At 44.9% G+C, this 24,166-nt stretch overlaps 1 protein-coding gene across 3 annotated transcripts in view; it reads left to right on the top strand.

Moving 5' to 3' along the window:
• The window catches only part of LOC126176867 (phospholipase D1), a 190,750-nt gene that overhangs the window by 4,651 nt on the left and 161,933 nt on the right, over positions 1-24,166 (top strand). For 2 of the 3 annotated variants that reach the window (XM_049924059.1, XM_049924058.1), the window contains exons 2-3: positions 15,023-15,173; positions 23,450-23,656. In XM_049924059.1, coding sequence (XP_049780016.1) covers positions 15,023-15,173; positions 23,450-23,656 — 358 coding nt within the window. The remainder of the gene's footprint in view (positions 1-15,022; positions 15,174-23,449; positions 23,657-24,166) is intronic. The other variant, XM_049924060.1, reaches the window with a different exon arrangement.

Raw genomic sequence — 24,166 nt, 5'->3', positions numbered from 1 at the left:
TTTTTCTCTGTGTGTTGCATATTTTTTGCTCCTGTTTTAATTGAATTTCTTACCTATTATCAAAGTTTCTCTACTGTATTAGTCCATTCATTGTTGAAATTCATCTACTGTAGAGCCAAACAGTAGGCTACAATGACTTCAGCAAACAGAAGGCAGTGCTGATATGTACAATGAACATACACTACTTCTTCATTTTTCCCAATTTATGGATCTAAAAACTTCATGTAGGGCTGCTTAGGGCACAATGAAGACTTTCTTGAATGGTTGTCTTAGTTGGTGGTGAATCTTCCAGGCAGTATGGATGTGGTCCACAAAACTGTTTCATTTCTAATCTTTCATACAGATCTGTGTTGTACATCTTCAGAGATGCTCTTGGTTCCATTGAGTCTTTCATACAAAACTCTGGATGAAATGTCAGCAATAAAAAAGTTTCGTGAATCACAGCCATGAAACCCAGAGGATTCACCAGCAACTGCTGTGAATAGTATCCTTTTGGTAAACTAAAATCTTTCACTTCAGAATTTCACACAGTCTTCATGAAGTCTAATGCAAGACACTACTAATAGACTGAATACATATGTATTCTGTTGTGGGCTGTTAGTAGTAGAGATTTTGTTGGAATTGAGCTTAACAATTTGTCAACAGGTGATGTTTTGATTCATACTTATTACTCCATTATATAATGACTGTTTACAATTTACAAACAGTCAATTGTGTGATATCCATTCCGAAGCTAACTCATTTCTTTGCTTATGTAAAATGAATTTTCTCCTCTATGTGTTTGGGAAATATTTCATATAAAACCAGGGCATTCGATATCACCCTTTGCCTTTAATCAGATGTGGTATCAAGCCCCCAGATGCAACACAAACTTGATTTCAGGATGTAACTCGATAACCTTGTGTGTTTCCATGATGTGAAAATGTAAACATCAAGTAAAAAATCATACACATTCTTAATAATAAGTAATGAAGCTAAGCTACTGATGTGCAACAGTCCTTTTGTTGTGCCTCTCTGCAACTGAGTGGGTCATCTTCACAGTAAGTAGCAGTCTATCCTTTTCCTAATATTGTTGATATTCCAACCTGTAGTTTCCATTGTTTAAACTGCAAAATCACATTAATAGTAGAATTTGCAAAATGCAACAATGACATAAACAAGACAAAACAATAGTTTCAAAAAACATACAGTGAAAGCAAACAAACTGTAACTGGTATTGAAAACATCAGCTGAGCTGTATAGCTCAAGTTGAGGGACCATGCCTCTACAAAAATCTTGAACTACAAAATGCCAAAGAGCAAGACCAATGTCCACAGCGTAAAAATGTGAAAACTTACAAAAAGTGGTATTGACAACGTCAGTCAACCTGTTGACAGTACGACAAAACCAAAACTAATAGCGAGAACATAACCTCACCAATGTATATAAAACAAACTTTGACACTGACTAAAGATAATTATCTACAACTAGCAAAACAACCAAAAAATTACACGAACACCAATTTTGATATTCAAGAAACACAGTTATATATCAGGTGGCTATAATTAAACTTTCCCTATTTAACTCATTATAAAACAGAAACTAATTATCATGTGAGTACCAAACTTGGTAGCATTAATGTCAAGGACATAGGGAAGAGAAACAATGCAGAATCAGTTCAGTTGAAACACATTTAATGTGCTGCTCCGGTACATCATACCATTACACACCAGTACCATTACTGCTACCAAAGGGGCTCAATGTGGTGCCTGTCAGTGTCCAGAAGTCTCTGAAAGTGCAAGATTGCATTCTATACAGCAGAATAAATCTGTAGTTATGCTGGCTACCTCTCTTGATAAGTTGTGCTTCAGATCAGCAGTACCACCCAAGCATTTGGAAACAATTGGCTGATAATTCGATCGTTTCCAAACGTGTTTCGGAGAAGCAGGTGAACTTGATAAGTGATGTGCAGTGGGGCCCCATCTTGCATGAAAACTGAGTTGAATACATCTATCTCCTATAGGGCAGGTATGACATGCTGGCAAAGCATATTGCAGTAACACTGGCCAGTCACACTGCACACCCTTGGTTCTTGAGTGCCAACTTGTTCAAAAAAGAATGGGCCAACAACAAACGTAGCTGTGATGTCACACCATACAGTGACACATTCACCATACAGAGGAACTTCATGCTTTGTGACTGAAGGTGAAGATCTCCCCACTCGACATTTCTGTCCATAAGGTGATCCAGGGTCAGTTGTCATCAACTTCAATCCTTCCAAGAAAGTGGAGAGTGAAGTCAACACATTGTTATACATCCTGTTGTGCAAGCTGCAGTACGATATGGATCTTGAGCAGATACCATTTGAGAATGGTTTGAAGCACCTTCCATACAGTGGACTACAGGATTTTTGACTGTTGTGAAACTGCCGCACACTGCCCTGATGATCGGGGATTGCATGCAGCGTTGTCTGTCGTAGCAACAGCAATTTCATCAATCACCTGTGGCGCAACTGGTCATCAGCCTCTTCCTTGAGTGATGCCCAGTTCTGCAATTGATTTGAACTTCTTCATCATGCTCTGCACAGCAGGTCAAGAAAGAGAGCCCTTCCATAATACTTTTAGCTGTCGATATTCTCAAAGTGCAGTTGCAGCATTGCTGTTGTTTTAACAACAGAGCTTCACCAGTAATGCCCTGCTCCTTTTGTTCAAGGTCATGTTGACACATCAACAAGTGCACTGTGACTGGTCATATGTGAGACTTTGATTCTTTGTGACTGATCATGGCACCAGGTGGCCATAGTTAGAATTGGACGGTGGTGCTGTGACACATGGAAATCGTGCACCCCATACTCTGGACATTAATGCTACCAAGTTTGCACTCATACGGTAATTATTTTCCGTGTTATAATTTGTTAGTTTAATTATAACCACATATCGTACATACAACAGTAATAAAAAATAAAACCATAAAAAATACTTACCAATCAAGGCCAACTGACAGACAAATCTAGCAATAGCAAAAACAATACATCATCAACACAATCACTCAAATAGCAAGCCTAGACTTCTCGAGCCAGAAATCCCTCCAGATAGAATGCCATATATTGTCGTGCCGAAGACGACACATATACTGGTCCATGACCTGAGATGCGGCAGCTTTGTCCTCATACCTACTCAACAAATGTAACACTTCACACACTCAGCAATTAAACCAAATAATTGTGCAAATTAAATTGTGCTCAACATGTCATCTCCCATTGCAACATGCTGAGACCTACTCGTGAACTTTTTTGTCACATCTGTAATTAACAAAAATAGGACACAAAACCAAAAGCCATCTACAAACACGATACATATCAGATGTCATACAACGCAATGCAGGTATGTCATGAATCAAAGCAGGTGAGTCGCATCAAACACTCAGATTGACCAAACTTGAATACATGCTTTGAAAATTTGAATGTATCAGGAATACAATATAGTTAGTGAAAGGTTATCTGTAACTTGTACTGAAACCTGACAGCACTTATAAATCAATGGAAAGGGAAGTGTTAGTTGAGAAGAGAATTAGATAGGACAGATTTTATTCAATCTGTACACTGAATATGCAGTAAAGGAGATGAAAGAGAAATTTTGGAAAGAAACTTAAGTTCGGCGAGAAGAAATAGAAACTTGACATTTACATTGTAATTCGGTCAGAATAACTTGAAAGACCAGTTGAACAGAATGGATAGTGACCTTGAAAAGAGGCAATAAGATTAAGAGCAGCAAAAGCACAATAGGTTAGTGTAAGGGAATGTAGTCAAATTAAATCAAGTGACACTTAGGTAATCAGATTCAGAAATGAGATCTGAAAGTACATAGTAGGTGACTTTTGTTATTTGGGGAGAAAGACAACTGACGTTGACAGGCTATACAATGCGGACTGGCAAATTTGGTGAGGAAAGTATTTTCAAAAAATGAGATATTTATTGCTATTGGATATTAGTGCTAGGAAATCTTTTCAAACTTTATTAAGTGTAATGTTGTACAAAAACCAAATATGGATTGTAGAACCGTTCAGAAGAAAAGGGGATTTTGAAATGTGGCTGCAGAAGAATGCTGGAGATTAGATGTGTTGATCAAATAGCTAATGAGGTGCTAAGGAATCTTATTGGGGGGGAGAGAAAGTTGTAGCACAACTTGACGAAAAGAGAGGATTGCTTGATTGGACACATCCTGAGTCATCAATGAAGCATGGGCAGTAGTAACTGTGGAAGGGGGCCAAGATTTGACTACAGTAAGCAGGTTCAAATGAATCTTGTTTGCTGTAGTTATGTAGAATTTCTGCTTTTGTGTTGTTTAATAAAAATATTGCTTTCTTCTTCAGCCATAATGCAAACTTATTTTATGATTTTCTTTGTATTAATTCTCCTCCAGCTTTAATAATTTTTATTGAAAAATAATGATTTTAAGGTGCCTACCCATTATTCGTACCTTTAATTTGTATCCACATCATCTGGTATTATTTCTAGATCTTAATTTTTTTGCATGATTACTGGTAATTACCTGTTTCTCATCTCATTAAGGCCACAGACATTTAAAGAAATTTTAGAATGCTTGTAGGTTATGACTTGTTCTTTACTGTTAGTTACTGTACCATCTGCCACCTTAACTTATGAAATATGATGTCCACAGTTCTTTCTTTTCCTCATATTATTTTTCACATTAATTGTTCATTGTGCCCTGTCTTGTCCTGTTAAAGCCATTTTGAATATTTTTTGTGCAACTCACGCTATCCAATCATGTTCCTTTTATAATTTGCTTGAAACTCGCACCTACTTCCCAGTTAAAGAAGAGTCCAATTCCACCTGTCTGCTTTGATCCATGACGTCAGCAATGTGGCGGAAATGACCATTCTCAGCATCTCCAATATGGCGCCCATGATGTCACTACATAAACACGACAACACACACAAAAATACACATAAATATGACAAAAAAGTGACAAAAACACAAAATTACCACATTCTGCTTCACCCACAAATTCCACAGGAATTGGACACTTACCTTGACCTATATAGGTCAGCCACAGCTGACACAACACAATTGCGATAAATAAAGCCAAACCTACATCATCTCAAAAACACGTACATCACAACCCGCAAACAATAGACCCAAAAAAACGATTACCTCCACCAACAAATTTCAACGCTCACACACACACACACACACACACACACACACACACACACACACACACACACACACACACACACTCAAACAAGAGAAACACAAACAAAAAGAAAACTCCCAAACCATGCACAACCTACCACCGCCAATCCAACCCCCCAACCCCCAAATCAGCCAACAAATAAAAACCACAAAATAAATGAAAATCACACATTTCAACTCAAAAACAACTGCAACCTGTACATCTTACTAACTCCCCTCAGAAAAACACGAAAAATACAATAATGCCCAGGGATGCTCTTCCGCCAGCAATAATCATCTAAATGAGATTGCAGGTTAGAAGAGCGCCTCTTCCCCCTCCCTATCACTGATTTAACCACCCTCCAAAACCCCTCTATTGTATTAGTACATGTCCCAGTTTCGTATTTTTTAAACTCTAAACTATGGCTTACAACTTAATGATCATAACCCCCCTTACCCAAACCCCGATGTGATGTAAAAGCAATCTGAAACTGCAGTACTCACCTCCTCAAAATCTCCCCAGGGGGTCGATAACTCTTTTGTGGATATGTGCGTGGCGAGCACGGGGCCCGAGCTAGTGCGGTTCTCCTTCCTTTCCGGGCTGCCCTAACCCCCTCTCCTCGGCCTACCAGGGAGGTCGCTACGCAGACATGCGATCTAACATTTAGCGATTCAGTCGTCAGATTGGTCAGTGCTACGATCGCCTGATCAACGTCTCCTCTTCCTCCCACCAACCCTAAGGCTCAACCATCGTCATCTGCTACTGCTAAGACGATGACCTCTAAATCAGATGCTCGGACCTTCAAAAAAGAACAGACACGCAAAGATTTCTTGCGTACACAAACTTCACAGCCATCAACTGTTCTTTCGACAAAACGTAATTCTTCAAAGAAGGCTCATAGAAAAAAGAGTTCTCCATCTCCGCTGAGGCACGTTTCTTCTCCTGTGCCACCCAGCAGTTGCCGTCGCCAGGCCGCACCGTTGGTAGCCGATCATCTGGCCTTTCACCGGCGGAGGAACCTGCTCCTCCTGACCAGCTCAGGAAGGTGGCAGACGCAACTGTTCAGTTGATGGACCATGACTCACCACCTATCGATTGCAGCAGCAGTGCTCCCTCGAAGCCAGGCCCTCAGCGGCCATCGAGGTGACCCTTTCTTGTTTCTTCGTTTTCTTTCCGTTTTCCAAATGGCACTTCTTCAATGGAATATTCGCGGCATTCGGTCCAACCGAGAGGAACTAAAATTGCTCCTTCGAATGCACTGCCCACTTGTCGTAGGTCTCCATGAAACGAAGTTACGTCCATGCGATCGTATTGACCTGGCACACTATGCCTCCGTGCGTTTTGACCAACGTCGGTCCTGTCTGGTGACCGGAGCATTCTACACCAGCCCTGTTGAGTGTCTGTATGCCAAAGCTGCTGCATTACCGCTAAACTACCGGCGTGATATGTTGCTTTGTTGGTATGCCTGCCGACTGATGTCTGTGCTGCAAACCTATATTTAGACTATGTCTTACCTCCTCTGACTTTCCATCGGATGACCCTTTTGGTGCAGACCCTGCCTGGACTTGGTTCACAATTTTTGTCTTAATTTTTAGTTTCACTCTTGGCACTATCTACACCTCCCATTAATGATTATGTGGTCCCCATTATTGGGTTTGACCTACCAGAAGTGCATGTCGTGTGTCCACTTTGGTGTATACTCTACCCCTGTGCCCTGTCAATCTGGCACACTTCATTTCTGTTGTAGTACACCTACAACCCAGCACGATAACCATACCATTGTTGGGCGGTGGGGGTCATCAAGTTCCCGCACAGAGGGTAGCCCTGTGACAATGCATGGACTGCACTGTTGGTGCTGGTGGCCACACAGCCCCAGCAGTCTCTTGAAATGGAAAGGCCTTGCGTGATGCAACAAAGTATGTTCCCAGACCATTCCCTTCCCTGACCACACCCTAGGAGGAATGCAGGACTATATGACAAGGAGCAAAATCATCCCCCTTCCCCCTCCCACCCATTACATGGTCTGTATGGGGACTGACGGGGCCAACTTTTTCGCCACAAAGACTTTATATTTTGTGGAACACGATGAAGTCGAACATGGGGAAGTTGCAGCCATCTCTAAGATGAAGAGCGGTTTCCTCCTGATTAAAATGCCATCTCCTGCCCATTCTGCTCCTGAAATGCCCGCTAAACCCGCTGGGCAGAGCAGGTAACTAGGATTATGGAAACAACCAAATAAGGTTCGAGTCAGTTTCACCTTCTAATTGAATTATTTATTGTAATTTAATAACACATTTACAACCAAAGCGGCACATAGCCAGACCTTTACCAAATGCAACTCTTTCATGGCTGAAGGCCTCCAAACAAGAAATCTTAAAAATCAACAAGATAAAAATACAGCTAACGAAGCAAATAAAATAATTTAAAAAACATATATCACAGCTAAGTGGAAAGCCTGAAGGCAAAGTAGATAGAACAAACATATGCAAGGTGCAATACAAATGGCTGAAGGCCACAAGTAAGTTCCCAAATTTAAAGTCTATTACCGTAATCTTTTAAAGCCAGAAGGCCGCAATGTTTAATCTTGAAAGATAAAGTAGATAGAAGGCAAAGTAGATAGAACAAACATATGCAAGGTGCAATACAAATGGCTGAAGGCCACAAGTAAGTTTCCAAATTTAAAGTCTATTACCGTAATCTTTTAAAGCCAGAAGGCCGCAATGTTTAATCTTGAAAGATAATTTTAAGAATAAAGTTGCAAGGCTGAAAGCCCACAATTAATTTTCCAGAATTTTTTAAAAAAATATAACCACAAGCCGTAAATTTTTAAGTAGCTGAAAACAGATAATTAAACACCGGTGGGAAAGACAATGACACTCAGAAGCCTCCAGGGAGGTCCTTCTGCCCTTGTTCACTTAGGTGAGAGAGGAGGTGAGCCCAACTACACTTGATCCGTCGGAACCCAACCAGGGGATAGCCACGGACCGACTGACACAGCAACTTACTTGCCACCAGTCAGTACATGAGAACTCAAACACAAAATGTTACGGACATAATTATCCACAATCAAATATGTACAAACACTCGGTGTTGCTCACAGGAAAACCTCCCCAACAGCGAACCATCGCAGCGAACCACAACATGAATGGACAAGGCTTGGGTACATAAAACACTGCTCAACTTCTACATTATGGGTCCGTGAACCACGAAGCTTGTAGCCATCGGACAGCTCCACACATGCTCTGACACTGTGCAGGGACTCAGCGACTACACCGCGTGGAGAATTCTTCCCTGGTCGCAGCAACCGACCAACTGCCTGCTGGTCCGTCCGTGACTGCTGCTCAGTTACGACTGCACTGCTGGTGTGTCTCCCACTCACTTCCAGACACTTGATGGTGGTAATACTGGCTCGGACGCAGCCATGCAGAGGAAACACGCCCATTGACTAAACGACGTCCCTGCACCAGGAAAGACCGACCCAAGTCTCACAAGATGTTAATTGAAGGGGCCCAGAAGTGCTCAGAGAACCAGTTATACATCACCCGATGAGCCGACCAACCTCTCAGAGCCAGTACGCTAACAACATTTAAAATAATTGTCATTAGAACTAATGCCAACTACACACACAACCAGACAAACATTTGCACGAAGACCTGAACGATACAACAGCAACTAAGCACGCACAAAAACAAATCGGGAGTCGATGCGCACACACAAACACACAGCCGACTCACGAATGATCAGCAAGCCAAAACACGTCGTCCGGTACGATGACCGACCAACGATCCACCACGACTGTCGCCCAGCCCAAGTGATGCGTGGCGGCAACCGTCGGGCGAGCCAAGTCGGCGCAGACCTCACTGCTCCCACCCAACTGCACTAGTGCCACATGCAACACACCGACTGTCAGGTGCGGGCTGCGCTCCAGACACATTCCAACTGACTGGCAGACCCGAAGTCGCGATCCGAACTGCTTATGACAGATGACGACAGGGAAGTAATAGCAGTTGAGCAAAGATACTACAAGATGGGATATATCGATAAGCGCTGCTAGTGCCGCTCACGGTCAGGCAAAGAAGCAACTCGGCAACAGTACTAATTGAAAGTAACGTAGTGAGGTGGAAGTACGTTAAAAACAGGGTGTAAAATACATGATGGCGGGAACACGAGCCACACACAGCTCAGCTCCCTTGCAAAAAATTGGGTAACATTTCTGTGACTGTCACTTCCCACAAGAGTCTTAATATGGTCCAGAATGTCATCTTTCACTGTGATCCTCTTTTGCTATCTGAGGATGAGCTGTGGCCAACTTAGAGTGACGGTGTGTGCACTTCATCCACCGTGTCCATAGAGGCCAAGGGAAAACAGAGTTGTTACCGGGGCTTTCATCTTAGCTTTCGAGGGTGATATGTTGCCTGATAAGGTCCAGGTTATGATCTACCTGTGTGACGTGAAACCCTATGTTCCCTCCTCCTATGAGATACTTCATATCCATGAAGTTCAGACGTATGTCTTCCCGTTGCACTACTACCCCTGTCTGTAGCAGTCGTGGACGTCTGCTGCACACGATGTTCCTTGTGCTCCTCCCCCCGTCTGTGTAAATTGCAATGAGCTCCACTCTTCCTGCTCACCAGATTGCTCTGTTTTTAAGTGTGAGAAGAAAATCCAAGAATATAAGACCTTGGACAGGCTCACATATCAAAAGGCCAGAAAAAAGCATGAAGGTCTAATCCCATACAAATGTCACGGTCTTATGCTACAGCTGCAATGTCATCACCTTCTCTGTTGACTGTGCCTTCCTCTGCTGTGCCCCTTACAGTGGGCCATCAGAGCCACACACTGATAACACCCCCTCAGGCAGTCAGGAGCCCTTCTGGTGCTTCCACCACACCCACTTCGGGAGCATTGGCTCCCCACCTGCCAGGGACATCTGTCCCCATTCCGCAGCCAGAGGCCCGTAATCCTGTGGCTTCTCTAGCTAAACTCTTCCTTCGACGATTCCTGCTGGCGCACATCCAGACACTAGCTAGTGGCTGAAAGAACCACAGAGTGCTGTCCATCAGACTTCTTGTTCTTCCACTGTCCCTGCAATCAGTTCAGGGACTCCTTCCCAGTACCTTCTAACAGTAACAACAAGAAGGACAAAAAGAAGTCCTCTAAGATGAAGGAAATTCCGGTGGCCCCCACTCTGCATATACATCTCCTGTGCCCCAGGTGGAGATCCTGATGGTCCCTAAGACACCAGATCATCTCCCCATGCAGTGTGCCGTAGAACCTATGTTGGTAGATCCCCTGACATCTCAATCTGTGGCACAACCCTGGTTCATAACCTGCTCCTCCCCCCCCCCCCCCTCACCCCCACCACCACCACCACCATCATCATTTCATACCCCCACAAAATTTGGAGAATCTGATACTCCATAGGAATTGTAACAGATTTTCCCCCCTCTTGGCTGGGTTATGGCAGCTTTTAAGCACTTACCATTTGTTCCGTATTGCCATTCAGGAAATGTGTTTTCCAGCAACTCGAACCCCTATCCTTCATGGCCACCGAGGTTATTTTAAGAATTGTATCGTACAGGCTGTGAGAGAGCATCAAGTGGAGCTTGTATGTATGTGCTGGACTCTACGTCCAGTCACCTTCTTGTGTCTCTTGATAAGCCTTTGGAGGCTGCAGCTATGCGGGTAAGGACACACCAGGATTCCACCATCTGTAATGTTTATCTCCCACCCGATGATGTTGTGTCTCAGGAAGTACTGTCTGCGTTACTATCTCATCTCCCCCGACCTTTCCTAGTCTTGGGTGACTTCAACGCCAATAACCGTTTGTGTGGTTGTACAGTGATGACTGATCATGGTAAAGACATCAAAACTTGACTGGCACGGCTCGATCTTTGCCCCCTTGAGCTCTGGTGCCCCCACACACTTCTTGTGGCACACAGAACTTACTCGGCCATTGATCTCTCCTTGCAGCTCTGGTCTTCTACCATCTATCCACTGGAGAGTCTATGATGACGTGGGATCACATTCCTCTCCATCGCAGATATGGGCGAAGATAGACACCTCTATGGCTTCCAGTCCCGTACAGGTTACCAAGCACTTCCATAGATGATGGCATTTATACTGATCCAGACACTATCACTGAACATTTTGCTGAACATGATGCTTGCTCTTCTACTTCTGACAACTACCATCCCGCCTTTCAGGTCGTTAAGCAGGGGTGGAGCAAATACACTTATCTTTTACTACATGCCAGGTGGAGCCGCATAATGCTCCATTCAGTGACTGGGAACTCTCCAGTGCCCTAGCCCACTGCCCTGCTATGGCCCCAGGACCAGACAGCATCCACAACAAAATGCTGTGAAACACCTCTCAGTGGATTGTCAGTGTCACATCCTTGCCCTCTTTAATCAAATCCGGAATGAGGGTGAGTTCTCATCTTGGTAGCGAGAAAGCGCAATAGTTCCAGTACTGAAACTGGATAAGAGCACACTGGAGATGGACAGTTATCACTCTGTCAGCCTTACCAACGTTATCTGTAAGTTGCTCAAATCCATGGTGAGCAAGTGGCTGTGTTGGGTGCTTGAGTCTTGGGGCCTTTTGCTGCATCTCAGGGTAGTTTTTGCAAAGGCCGCTCCACTAACAATAATTTGGTTCGCCTGGAGTCCACCATACGGAGAGCCTTTGCATGTCATCAGCATGTCATCGCTGTCTTTTTCGACCTATAGAAGGTGTATAACACAAAATGACATCACCACATCCTTACTACATTACATTAGTGGGTTCACCAAGGTCCACTACCAATTTCTGTCAAGAACTTCCTGTCGCACCATATGTTCCAGGTTCAAGTGGGTGCTTCACTCAGTACCTCCCATATGCAAGAAAACGGGATCTGCAGGGCTCTGTAACAAGTGTCCCTCTCTTTTTGGTGGCCGTCAGTGGCCCAGTGGCAGCTGTGGGGTCTGTGGTATCGCCTTCCATATATGCCAACCATTTTTGCTTTTCTTATTGCTCCTGCAGTACCGGTGTTGCTGAGCTTCGCCTGCAGGGCGCGACACAAAAGGCGCAGTCATGGGCTCTCGCCCATGGCTTTCGGTTTTCAGGTGCCAAGACTTACATTGTGCACCCGCACCACCATCACCCAGAGCTTTACCTACATGATCAATTCTGTTTGTAGTTGAGATGCACCACTTTTTGGGATAGGTCTTTAATTCCTGGCTGTTGTGGCTTTCCCACTTTCGCCAACTTATGCAAAAGTGCTGGCAATGCCTCAGTAACACTAGCTGGGGTGCAACTGTCCCTACTTTTTTGCAGCACTACAAAGCCCTAATTCTCTCCCATCTCGATTATGGAAGTCTCGCTTATGGTTCAGCAACACACTCGGCATTGCGGATACGGGACCCCACATCATTGTGGGGTCCAACTTGCAACAGGAGCCTTCCGAATTAGTCCTGTGAACAGCCTGCTAATTGAGTCCCTTCATTACCTATCAGACGCCAACAATGGCTGCTGAACTACACTGTATGCATTCGTAGCTTCCCTGGACATCCCAGCTACCGTGTCCTTTTCCCAGGAAGGGAGCCCCACCTCTCACAACAGCAAACCAGAACTGGGTTTACAATTGCTGCACACCTCCAGTATCTCTGTTCGTAGTTGTAGCTTCCTCCACTATCATATCTGGTCAAGGAGACATCACATTTGCCCCCATGGCTTGTGCCCCAACCTCAGTTTTGCCACGATGTCTCCTTCGGTCCAAAAGATTCTGTTGACGCCATGATTTTTCACTGCCTGCTCTTGACTATCCTTGAGACATATCTGGGTTCGGAAGTGGTATTGTCCGATGTCTCAACAGTCAGGCTGAACAGGCTTTGTGTGCGCACACGCCCCCCCCCCCCCCCCACACACACACACACACACACACACACACACACAATTTCAGTGAACTACACTCTCTGCTAGACGGCTGCAGTGCCTTCACTGCTGGGCACCAAACTAGGCCTCTGCCGTGTTCATTCTTGCACTGGCAATAGTATTCTAATCTGTGATGAGTCCTTTAGCAGACTTCAGGTTATAGATCACTGCTGGTCACCTCACCCATTGGTTAGGGCTATCCGGGATCTTGTCTGACCCCCATAAAGCTGGATGGTGCTCCAGACCTTTGAGCATTTATATTCCATAGATTGCTGGAAGTCTGAAACTCAGAATGGTCTACCCTGGTCTCCCAAACAAAAGACAGCTAAGGAGGCCATGACCATGTGGCAGTCTTCCCTGTGAGCTTCTCGCAGGGAATCCACTGTCCTCTGTTGGCACCGCATTGGCCACTCTTAGCTGACCCATGGCCACATTGTCCGATGTAAGGACCCTCTCACTGCTGACGTGGAGCCTGCCTGACGGTGGCCCACGTATTCATAGACTACCCTGATTTGGGTGCTTTGAGACGGCATCTTGATCTTCCTGACACACTCCCATTGGTGCTAGCAGATGACGCCAAAGTGGCTAATCTGAAGTTGTGTGTAGCATGCGAAGGTGGTTTCTGTTCGTCCCTGTTAGGCAAAGCTTTTTGGAGTCATTGACCGCCTGAGGGTTTGGTGGGGTACACCACCCCCGCCCCATAATTCCCTTGTTGGCCTATGCTCGGAGGCCCAGCCTGGCCTCTACCATTTCCACCTTTTTATTCTCTTTATTGTCCTTCATTTCTTTTTTTTTTAATGCCTTGCCTTGACTGATCTTTAAATGGTTTGTCTGTGCTGCCTTTTTTCTGAGCTTTTATCTCTATTTTTTATTGCGTTAGTTACACATAAGCTTTCCAGGATTTGCCTTTTGCTTTCACCATTTGACGACCACTAAGGATATGCCACTTGACTGATGTGGAGACTGATGACCTTGCAGTTCCTTTCAATCCAAACCAACCAACCAATCAATCAACCAACCAACTGACCAACCATCCCCCCCTCCCCCACTTAAAGTAGAAATGAAAATGGAACTACAGGTATGAGATATATGTGTGTCACAAGAAGACCTTGTGTTCAGACATTTGAAGAGTTTATTATTCATAATAGGTGCAAGAAATGTCGTTATTCTACATTTGTAAATCTGTATATAGTTCAGATGACAACTTTGCCTTTATCCTAACCGATTTTCCATTGTAGCAGTTATTAACATTTTACAGTCACAAAGGTAATTACATCAATCTGCATAACTTTCCCATCAGTTACATTCTGTTGCTACTTTATCTTGTTTCTCTGCCTTCTGACTTCTCCGTTTTTGATTTGGAAAAATGAACTCTGAAGTTGTTTAAACATTAAACTGGAATTCTGTCTATTATTTCTGGCATTGACTGTCATTCTTCATGATTTTTCATATAAATTAGCATATGTAGACTGTATTTTCTGTGATAGTGTTACGATTAACATTTTGTACTATGGACAGAGAAATGTTCACAAAGCTGTAGCAGATGGAAATAGGTAGATTCGTGTAAATTTGCTACTTTTAATTTTGAAATATGGAACTCCTGGCAGGAAAGATGAAGTGGGAGAAAGAAAGAAAGAAAACTGGGATAGCTTAAGAATGCAGAAAATGTCATTTAGCATGCCAGATCAAGAACAACTTCCTCCATAGTTTCTCTGATACATTTCTTTTTACCTAAGGTCCAGGATGAACTGTTTTATAATCATAAGCATTACCAGTTTCTTTTCCACCTAGCCTTTCCTCACTTCTGCCAGAAAAGGGAGTCCCACATTACGGAAGATAAAAGTTTTATGTCTTTCTACATATTCCCATCTGCTGCTGCTTGGTGATCAGTTTTCTCTATAAATATTTTAACTGAATTTACTTCTTTGACTTTACAGGTGCAAAGGGCTTGCCTTTTAATGTTGTTCACAGCCCACCACTCAGTTTCAAGGCTCTCCACAGACATTTGTTCATCCCACATGTCGAAATCAAAGTGAAAATTATTGATGTGGAACGCAGTGTCACAACTCATATTCTGAACCCAAATCTGTGAGTGACATTTCTTTTTTCATTCTTTGTCTCTTCGTGAGATGAAATTTGTTGTAATATGAAATTGTTGAGGCTGGTTCACATATAGTTTGCTGGCTTTTGCTTTGGGATCTTTGGCTGACACTTGTCTCAGGATCTTCAGCTGGTGTTCAACAAATTCTCTGACATTTCACCATCACGAATGGTGGGATTGCCAAATGTTTATCCTCCATTGCAGAGTCCACCACCAGGAATGGATGGTGAATCTTTGGTATTATCAGTCACTTGCACTGGCGAAACATCAAAAAAATTGTTAAACATCAACAGAAGTTCTTGAGGCAAAAGCCATTGAGAGATAAATCATTTATTGTTATAATCTTTCAAAGGTGTAGTAGTACCATTAAGTTTCATTTTGTACACATACTAATAAGATGACTCCAAAAACAAAAACTGCTACCGGGCCTCAGCTCTTTCGTGGGTTTGTGTGTGGGGAACAAGGGGCCTGAGCTATTGCAGCCTCTCTTCTCTCCTGGTCTGCATCCCGTCCCCTATTCACTCTTTCCCATCCTAGCTCCTCTGCCTCCTGCCACCCGCTCCCCCCTCTGTGTCCCTCGGTGTTTCCCTTTACAATGACCTTGCTGTTCTCTCGGTTCTGCTATTCCTTTTTAGTTTTCTCTTACATTTCCTCTCCTCTTTTTTCCCAGCTTTTCCTGGTCTCCCTTGGGGTTTGACTTCCCTTACTAAATTGTTTCCTTAGTGTGAGCCATTTGGGGAAGAACTCCATTCCTGGCATCTGTGATGTGGGTTCCTCTCCTCCCCTCCTTCCCCTTTTCCTTCCCTGCTGTAGCCTCCATCCCTCTTGCCCCCTCCCCCCATCCCGCCCGCTAGGTCATCAGCACAGTAGCAAGTTCATGTGGTGGGGCTGTTGTGTATCCATCTGGCTGAGCCCCATGTCTATGCTGTGATAACACTTCTGGTAACTTAGCTGTCACCACCCCATGTACGCATAGGAGTGATTTCCCATCTTTTTGGGGCATCAGAACTTTCAGCAACTACTACTGTGCCAGGCGGCCCTTGCTGTTGCTGGGTGGCACCCACGGGGTAAGCCCCTGATCAGAGTGGGTGGTACCATGGTGGATGGTACATGAAGCATGCTAAAATCCACACTCCTGGCCTTTCTTCTGTGTCTGCCAATAGAGATACAGTCGGTTAGTTCTCTGCACGTACTTTTGCTTCTTTGGCCTTCTGCTTCCCTTTTGTAGAAAGCATTGAAGTTAAGTTTGGTAAAGTTGATTCCCTTAGTAAGATGAGCTCTGGTTCCGTACCGATTGAAAACTCTTCTGCCAGTCAGTTTATTTGCCTTTGTGCTTGTGAACACTTAGGAGACATCCTGGTGAGTATTATTCCTCACCAATCCTTAAATATGACTCGGAGCACCATTTTCCACAGGAACCTCATTCTTCAGCCTGATACGGAATTCAGGACTAATCTGGCACAGCACAGTGTTCATTTCGTCCAGTGAGTCTAGAGACGTCCTAAGGACAGTTGTATTGATACCAGCATTTCCATCCTCTTGAGCGGGATATCCTTCCAGAAAAAAATCAAACTTATGGTTTAGTATTGCGAAATGAATTTCACCTCCCATATATTGTTTCTTGTGTCTCCATTTTGGTCGCATGCCTTCACATTATGAGGCGACTCATATTTGTGGTGACTGCAGCCGCTCTCTCCCTGTGGGGAGTCCTTGCACCCCACCACCCAAGTGTGTGAACTGTTCCAGCTCAAATTATCCTTCCTTGCCAGATTGCCCAGTCTATGAAAAGGAAAGGATGATTCAGGAATGCATAAAACTCAACTGTTTATCCTGCTCTGATGCATGATGGAAATTTGACTGTCTCCACCTAGCATCTTTCACAACTACCTTCACTTCTGTTGCATCTTTTCCTCCTCTTCCTCCTCCTTGGCCGTTACCATTCCCTCCCTTCAAAGAACCACTCTTTGTCCTCAGCCAGAAAAGAAACCTTCATCTCTACCTCCCACCAGGGCTGGAGCTCCCTCTAAGAGCGCTCTAACCCCCCCCCCCCCCAGGACAGAAGCCTGTTACTTAGAGTAGGAAGTGGGACCCACACTCTTTGTCCTCAAGGCCACTATTGCTGTGACTTATTCTCTTCCCAGCCACACCTCCTCTCACTCTCCAAAGGAGCAGAAGATGCACAAGTCCCTGACATCCCAGGGGATGCCACCCTTTTCCTCTCAATCAGGGTTCAATCATACATTCAAGGACATCACTCTGTCCTTACCAGTGACAGACACTGGCACAGCAAGGTGATCGATTCTGGCCCGTTCAGTATCTGTCCAGGCTCTTCTACTGCTCTACTCCAAAGGAACTGTAGCAGTTACTACTGTCACCTTCCAGAATTACAGTCTTCCTTGGTGATCTGTAGCTCATGTTGTATTCCAGGAATATCATTTCATGGAGACTCATTTGCCAACTCTTTGTGGTTTCCAAGCCTTCTGCCGGAACCGGGTCAGGCCTTTGCGAACCTCCAGTGGTGTCTGTACATTGGTCCACACAGACATTGTTAGTTTCTGGGTTCCTCTTCAAACTGCATTGGAAGCAGTGGCTGTTCAGATCCATTTAGACTTAGCAGTAACAATATGCAATCCTTAACTCTCCCCAGACCACCCTGCTACTTTTCCTGCTTTTCTTGCCCTCCTTCGACAGCTCCCTCCTTCCTTCCTTCTCCTTAGGGATTTTAATGTACATCACTCTCTGTGGGGCAGTTCTGTGACCATCAACTAGGACAGGATTGTTGAAGACCTGCTGTCAGGTCTTCATCTCTGCCTCCTCAGCACTGGAGTTTCCATACACTTTATTGTGGCACAAGGCACTTCCTCGGCCATTGACCTTTCCAACTGTAGCCCTTGATTCCTGCCCTCTGTTTGATGGGAGCTCATGAAGATTTGTGCGACAGTGATCATTTTCCATTTGTCTCTTCTTCAGCATCACTCAACTGGACGACCTTCCAAGTGGGCCTTTACTAATGTGGATTGGGATGCCTTTTCATTGGCTCCACCACACGACGGCATTGATGACTCCGTACAGAGTTGGACCGACACTGTCCTATCGGCAGCTGCTGCAGCGATTCCCTCTTCCTCAGGATCTCCCTTACAGAAGACTGTCCCTTGGTAGATCCCCGAAATTGCTGCGGCTATTAAAGATCGTCGTCATGCCCTCCAATGCTATAAATGGCATCCATCTCTCAACCACCTCCTGACCTTTAAATTTTTTGGTGCCCAGACACATTATCCAATTAAATGCCAGAAAGGATTTGTTGGGAACAATATTCACTATCATAAAATTGCGCACTCCCTCTTCACAGGTATGAGCAAAGATTAGGTGTACCGTTGGCCACCATTCTCCTATAGGTATCACGGGAATTTCCTTGAATGGTGTTACCTTTACCAGCCCGGACTCTATCACTGAGCATTTTGCTCAGGCCTTGGGGCCAGACCACTTTCCACCTGCATTCCGTCTTCTCAAAGACCATCTGAAATGACTTCCTTTATCTCTGGTTTCCAGTTATAATGCTCTGTTTAGTGTTATAATGCTCTGTTAAGTGGTTGTTCTGCTTCATTCTGTTTTGAGTGGCACTCTTTTCAATATCTATCAATGGGCCGGTGGCGGCTGTGGAATATATGGTGTCCTGCTCTTTGCATGCTCATGACTTTTGCATTTATTTTTATTCCTCTGAATAAGCATTGCTGAATGCAGATTGCATGGAGCAGTACACAGAGCGCAATCTTGGGCTCTTACCCATGGCTTCCAATTTTTGGCTGCAAAAACCTGCATTATGCTTTTCTGTTGTCACCCTACAGTGCATCCCCATCCATATCTGAAACTTGATGGACAGCCCGTCAGTGTGTTGGACTCATCATTTCTTGGGACTGGTCATTGATGCCTGGTTGACATGGTTTCACTGTCTTTGTCAACTAAAGCAGAAATGTTGCTCACACCTCAATGCTCTTAGATGTCTCAGCAATACCAGCTGGGTTGCAGATCACTCTGCTCTGCTGCAGCTCTACAAAGCATTGGTCCAGTCTTGTCTAGATTGTGGGAGTCTCTCATACTTCTCAGCGGAATCGTTGATGTTACAGATGCTGGACCCGATTCATCATTTTGGGATTTGACTGTCAGCTGGCGCCTTTCAGACTAGCCTCATGATCACCCTCCTAAGGGAGGCAGGAGTTCCACCATTCCAGGGTTCTCTGCACCAACCACAGTTGATTGCGTATGCATTAAGCATCCATTGCTCCCCAGAGCAACTGAACTACTGCCGTCTCCTCTTTCCAGATACAGAGATCTGTCTCCCGCAACTGCTGCTATTTTCCTTACTCATGCTCCTCCTTCCCATCTGCCCCCTCCTTCCCATCTGCCCCCTCCTTCCCATCTGCCCCCTCCTTCCCATCTGCCCCCTCCTTCCCATCTGCCCCCTCCTTCCCATCTGCCCCCTCCTTCCCATCTGCCCCCTCCTTCCCATCTGCCCCCCCTCCTTCCCATCTGCCCCCCCTCCTTCCCATCTGCCCCCCCTCCTTCCCATCTGCCCCCCCTCCTTCCCATCTGCCCCCCCTCCTTCCCATCTGCCCCCCCTCCTTACCATCTGCCCCCCCGATCCTTCCCACCTGCCCCCGCCCCCCCCATCCTTCCCACCGGCCCCCGCCCCCCCCATCCTTCCCACCGGCCCCCGCCCCCCCCATCCTTCCCACCGGCCCCCGCCCCCCCCATCCTTCCCACCGGCCCCCGCCCCCCCCCATCCTTCCCACCGGCCCCCGCCCCCCCATCCTTCCCACCTGCCCCCACCCCCCCATCCTTCCCACCCGCCCCCCCCTCCTCCCCACCCGCCGCCCCTTACCCTCCTTCCCCCCTTGGTGTTCTTACTTTTGTCGACCTGGCTGTCCAACTGGTTTCCTATATTCCGTGCAGTTTGTTCCCCCTTGCCTTTCTTTTTTCATCTGTCCTTTTTGGTATCTGACCACCTCTTCTAAATTTTTCTCTCAGTAGCGTGAGTGATTTAGGGAAGAATTCCCTTCCTAGCTCCTATAGTGTGGATTCCTCTCGTACCTTCCTTCTCTGCCATAGTCCCCCTCTGCCCTGCTAGGTCACCAGCACGTGTAGCCAGTGTGTATGGTGGGGCTGTTATGTACCGATCTGGCTCAGCCGCTTGACAGCACAGGGTACCTGAACTGTTGCTTCCACATGTAAGCCTAGGAGTCGTTGCTTGTCATTCTGGAGCATCGGAACTCCCAGCAGCGACTAAGCTCCAAAAAATTAGCTGTTCTCCTACAGCCATCTCTTCAATTGGTAATGGATTATTTAACGCTTAACGCTGCTTCTTACGATCCTGCAGGCCTCCCTTCTCTGGCTACACTCTCGAAGGGGATCCAGGCTCGCCAGCTTTTTGTGAAAAACTTTTCCTATTACTTGGTCTGCACTAGGATGAACCACGACAAAGCTTTTGTTTTTGTGAAAAATATCAAACACAAGTTTGGTGAAGTTGAATCTCTGAGTAAGATGTGATTTGGTTCACTATTGGTCAAAACTACTTCTGCCATCCAATCTACAGCTATTCGTGCATTTATATTGGATGACAATTCCTGGATGGTTGAAGTGGTTCTCAGTTTCCTTTGTGAAAGTGGTTTTTATTTTCAGTTCTAAGGTTTTTAATCTCCCTCTGGAGTAGGGGCAGGGCAGTGAAGGTTGGGGTGTCTCCCACTGTAAGCTGTGTTTGGAGATTCCTGACTCCCCTCCCTGGCCAAGATCCTCTTCCTTTTACTCTGTTTTTATAGCCTTTTAGATTTGGTTAGACTCCTTTTACAATACACACTTTTACATTCTAGTGGTTGAACACTTTTGAATAGCAGGTGGTCTTGCCTGTACTGCATCAGACGTGGGATATTTCCTGCCTCTAGCATAGTTTTGGGGTTGCCCACTTGCTGACTTCCCTCCTTTTGTTTTCACCATTGACAGCCTGACTGCACTTTTACGTTTTTTAGCCTTTTACCTATTATCGTTATGACTCTTCTGAGATGTAAATCCGTACGGATGAACCACCTTTGAAACAAGGGACTGATGACCTTGCTGTTTGGTCCCTTTAACCCCAATCAAGCAACCAACCATATTCTGCTGGTCTGCCTCCACCTTTTGGCCCTTCTCACTAAATATGGCCTCGCTCCCTCCTTGTCTCATGTGTTAGCAGACGACAGATGGTTACATCAGTCCACGGTTTTCTTCGCAAAAGTGGTTTGTCCTCTCAGGTTTAAGTCCTTGAATTTTCCTCTGGAATTTCAGTCCCTCAGTTAGCATAGCTGTTGGTTACGGAGGCCTCAGCCTTACCTCCAAACAGTCCAGGTTCTCCCCGCCCTTTTCCCTACATTTTGTCTAGTGAGTTGTGCAGTTTTGTTTCCTCTTTCCTGGTGTCTTCTTCCCTATGGTCATAATGGTGTAGTGTGGGTGTCGGGACAGGTCAGTGAGAGTGCTGGTTCCCCGGCACCCCTGCTCTCCCTATTTCCACCCACCCCTCCCTCCTGTTCTTTCCTCTTCCTCTTGCCTGACATTCCTTTTCCCTCTTTGTTTGTCCGTTACTCTTTCCCCTTGATTGGACTGTGCTGTTGATTTCTGCCATCTAAGATCATGGGACTGATGATCTCACCGTTTGGTCCACTCCCCCCCCCCTCCCCCCCCCCCCAATCAACCAACCATTCCACAGTTTACAAGCTCTTGACTGGTGTTGCCCTCAACATCCCCTGGACCTGACTATCCAGCATCCCCTTTTTGTCCTCAAATGATATGGATGCTTGGTAGTCTTTGTCTGGACCCAGGCTGACCAAATTGGCTACCAGCAAGTTGCCACATGAGAACAGTATTCCGGCAGACCTTCTATCACTATTATGGCATCAACTACTAAGGATTTGGAACATAGAATGGCATACTCTGACTTCTCCCTAACAAACTATGGGTGATAAAGGAGACCACAAATTTGTGTAGGTCCTCCATGTGGGCCTTTTGCAAGGACTCCATTGTCCTTTGCTGGTTCCATATGATCCATACTTGGCTGACCCATGTCACCTCCTCCATCACAAGGATCCACCACACTGTCATTGTAGTGTCTGTTTGACGGTGATCCACATTTGTTGGACTGTCGTAACCTGGCAATCCTGTGGCAGACACTTTAATTTTCCTGACATTCTAGTCCGGGTGTAAGCAGACGATGCCTCGGTGGCTGATCTGGTTTCATGGTTTATTAATAAAGGGAGTTTTTATCGCTCTCTAAGGGAGGGCACCTCGACATTGTCAGCCCATTTAGGAGTTGGCAGGATGTCCAGTTGCCTTCTCTGCCCCTACTGTGCAATGGCTATCTGGGCTTGGTGGTCTGTCCCAGCCGACGCCCTTCATATTCTTTTACTCTTTTTCCCTGACTTGCTGTTCTTCTTCTGTTTCCCTGATCTCGCACTGTCGCTAGTCTTTACTGTGGTGCCTCAGGTAAATAGCAGGGGGTATGTCCCACATCAGTTTCTCCCTTTGAGAACCTCCAGCTGCTCTCTGGATGGGGCAACTCACCTGCCTCTCTTCCTTGCCATTTTTTCTTGTTCCTTTCTTGACCTTTGATAGACTGTAAGGTTTTCTTTCCTTGAGTTTCACCCACTATGCTCTTCTTTGGTGTATAGTATTGTTAACTTGCCTGTTCCAGATAGGAGGGCCTGATGATCTCATAGTTTTCTCTCTGTAATCCTTAAACCAACCTGCTATAAACAGAAAGTACAGGATATTAGAAGAATAAATGTGATCAAGTGATCTGCTCTATGGGATTGTTTCAGCCGGGACAATACAAATATTTAATATAATCTGTGCAGTAAAATATTAATTTTTAAAGTCTAGTAGTTGCAAATGAAATTGAATAATTTTATTTCATTGCAAATTAGTATTGACATGTGAATAAAGATAAAGAACTGCAGATGCAGATTCTGGTTGAGTGTGTGTGGTATGTTTGGCGCTAGACCCTGGAGGCAGGAATCATCAGAAATGTATACACACCCATTTGCCCCCGCATGCTATCAGAATAGTTCAAGGAATACTCAACAAACATGACAGCACTTGTTTTGATCCCCTGACATCAGTCTGGTCAACTGAAAATTGCAATAACACACACACACACACACACACACACACACACACCTGAGTTTTTATTGTGTACTGGCAACAAATCAAGTAGTACTTTTCGATGTCATTATTGTTGTAGATATACTCTGGCAATTCAACATGGAGATTTTACTTGGCAGATCAAGAAACGTTACAGCCAGTTCCAACAATTGCATCAGCAGCTTATAATGTTCCGTACTAGTCTCAATGTGCCGTTTCCTTCTCGGTCCCACCGTGAAAAACGTCACAGCTTCAGAAATGAACTATCATCGGGTACCAAAAAAGGAGGAAAGGGAGCCTTGCCCAGGTAATCTTTCTTATTTGTCTATTTTAGCTTGAGTACCAAGGTATATAACAATTTAAACTAAAATAAAGCTGTTGTATGAACCTCACTGTCTATTTACATGTGGTATAGTTTTGTTAGCTTTGCTTACAGCAAATCTGTGTATATATGCTAATTCAAACCCAACGTAGAATTGTTACTGAATCAAATGAACAGCAGAATAAAAACAGGTTACGTTCTTTAGGGAAATGTATATATGACCAGCATAATGCTGATTTATGCTGCAAAAGATACAACACCATAGTAAGGAGTGTCACATCTAAGCATTCCACTTGGTATTTCAATTCATGCCACGCACTCTAGCTTTTAATGGAACAGAAAGTCAAATCACGTCACATTGGGAATTCTGTGGAAAATTTTTTTGACACTAACAGGACTGTTCTAATTGTTTGCTAATATCATACATTAATTTAGCCTACTGATTTTACTACGAAAATCTGACATTAACATTGCTGAAGACATTAATAAGTGCAT

The sequence above is a fragment of the Schistocerca cancellata genome, chromosome 3 (genome assembly GCF_023864275.1).
Source record: "Schistocerca cancellata isolate TAMUIC-IGC-003103 chromosome 3, iqSchCanc2.1, whole genome shotgun sequence".
Lineage (NCBI taxonomy): Eukaryota > Metazoa > Arthropoda > Insecta > Orthoptera > Acrididae > Schistocerca > Schistocerca cancellata.
The sequence above is the reverse complement of the archived record's forward strand: the minus strand, read 5'-3'. Positions and strand labels throughout refer to the sequence as shown.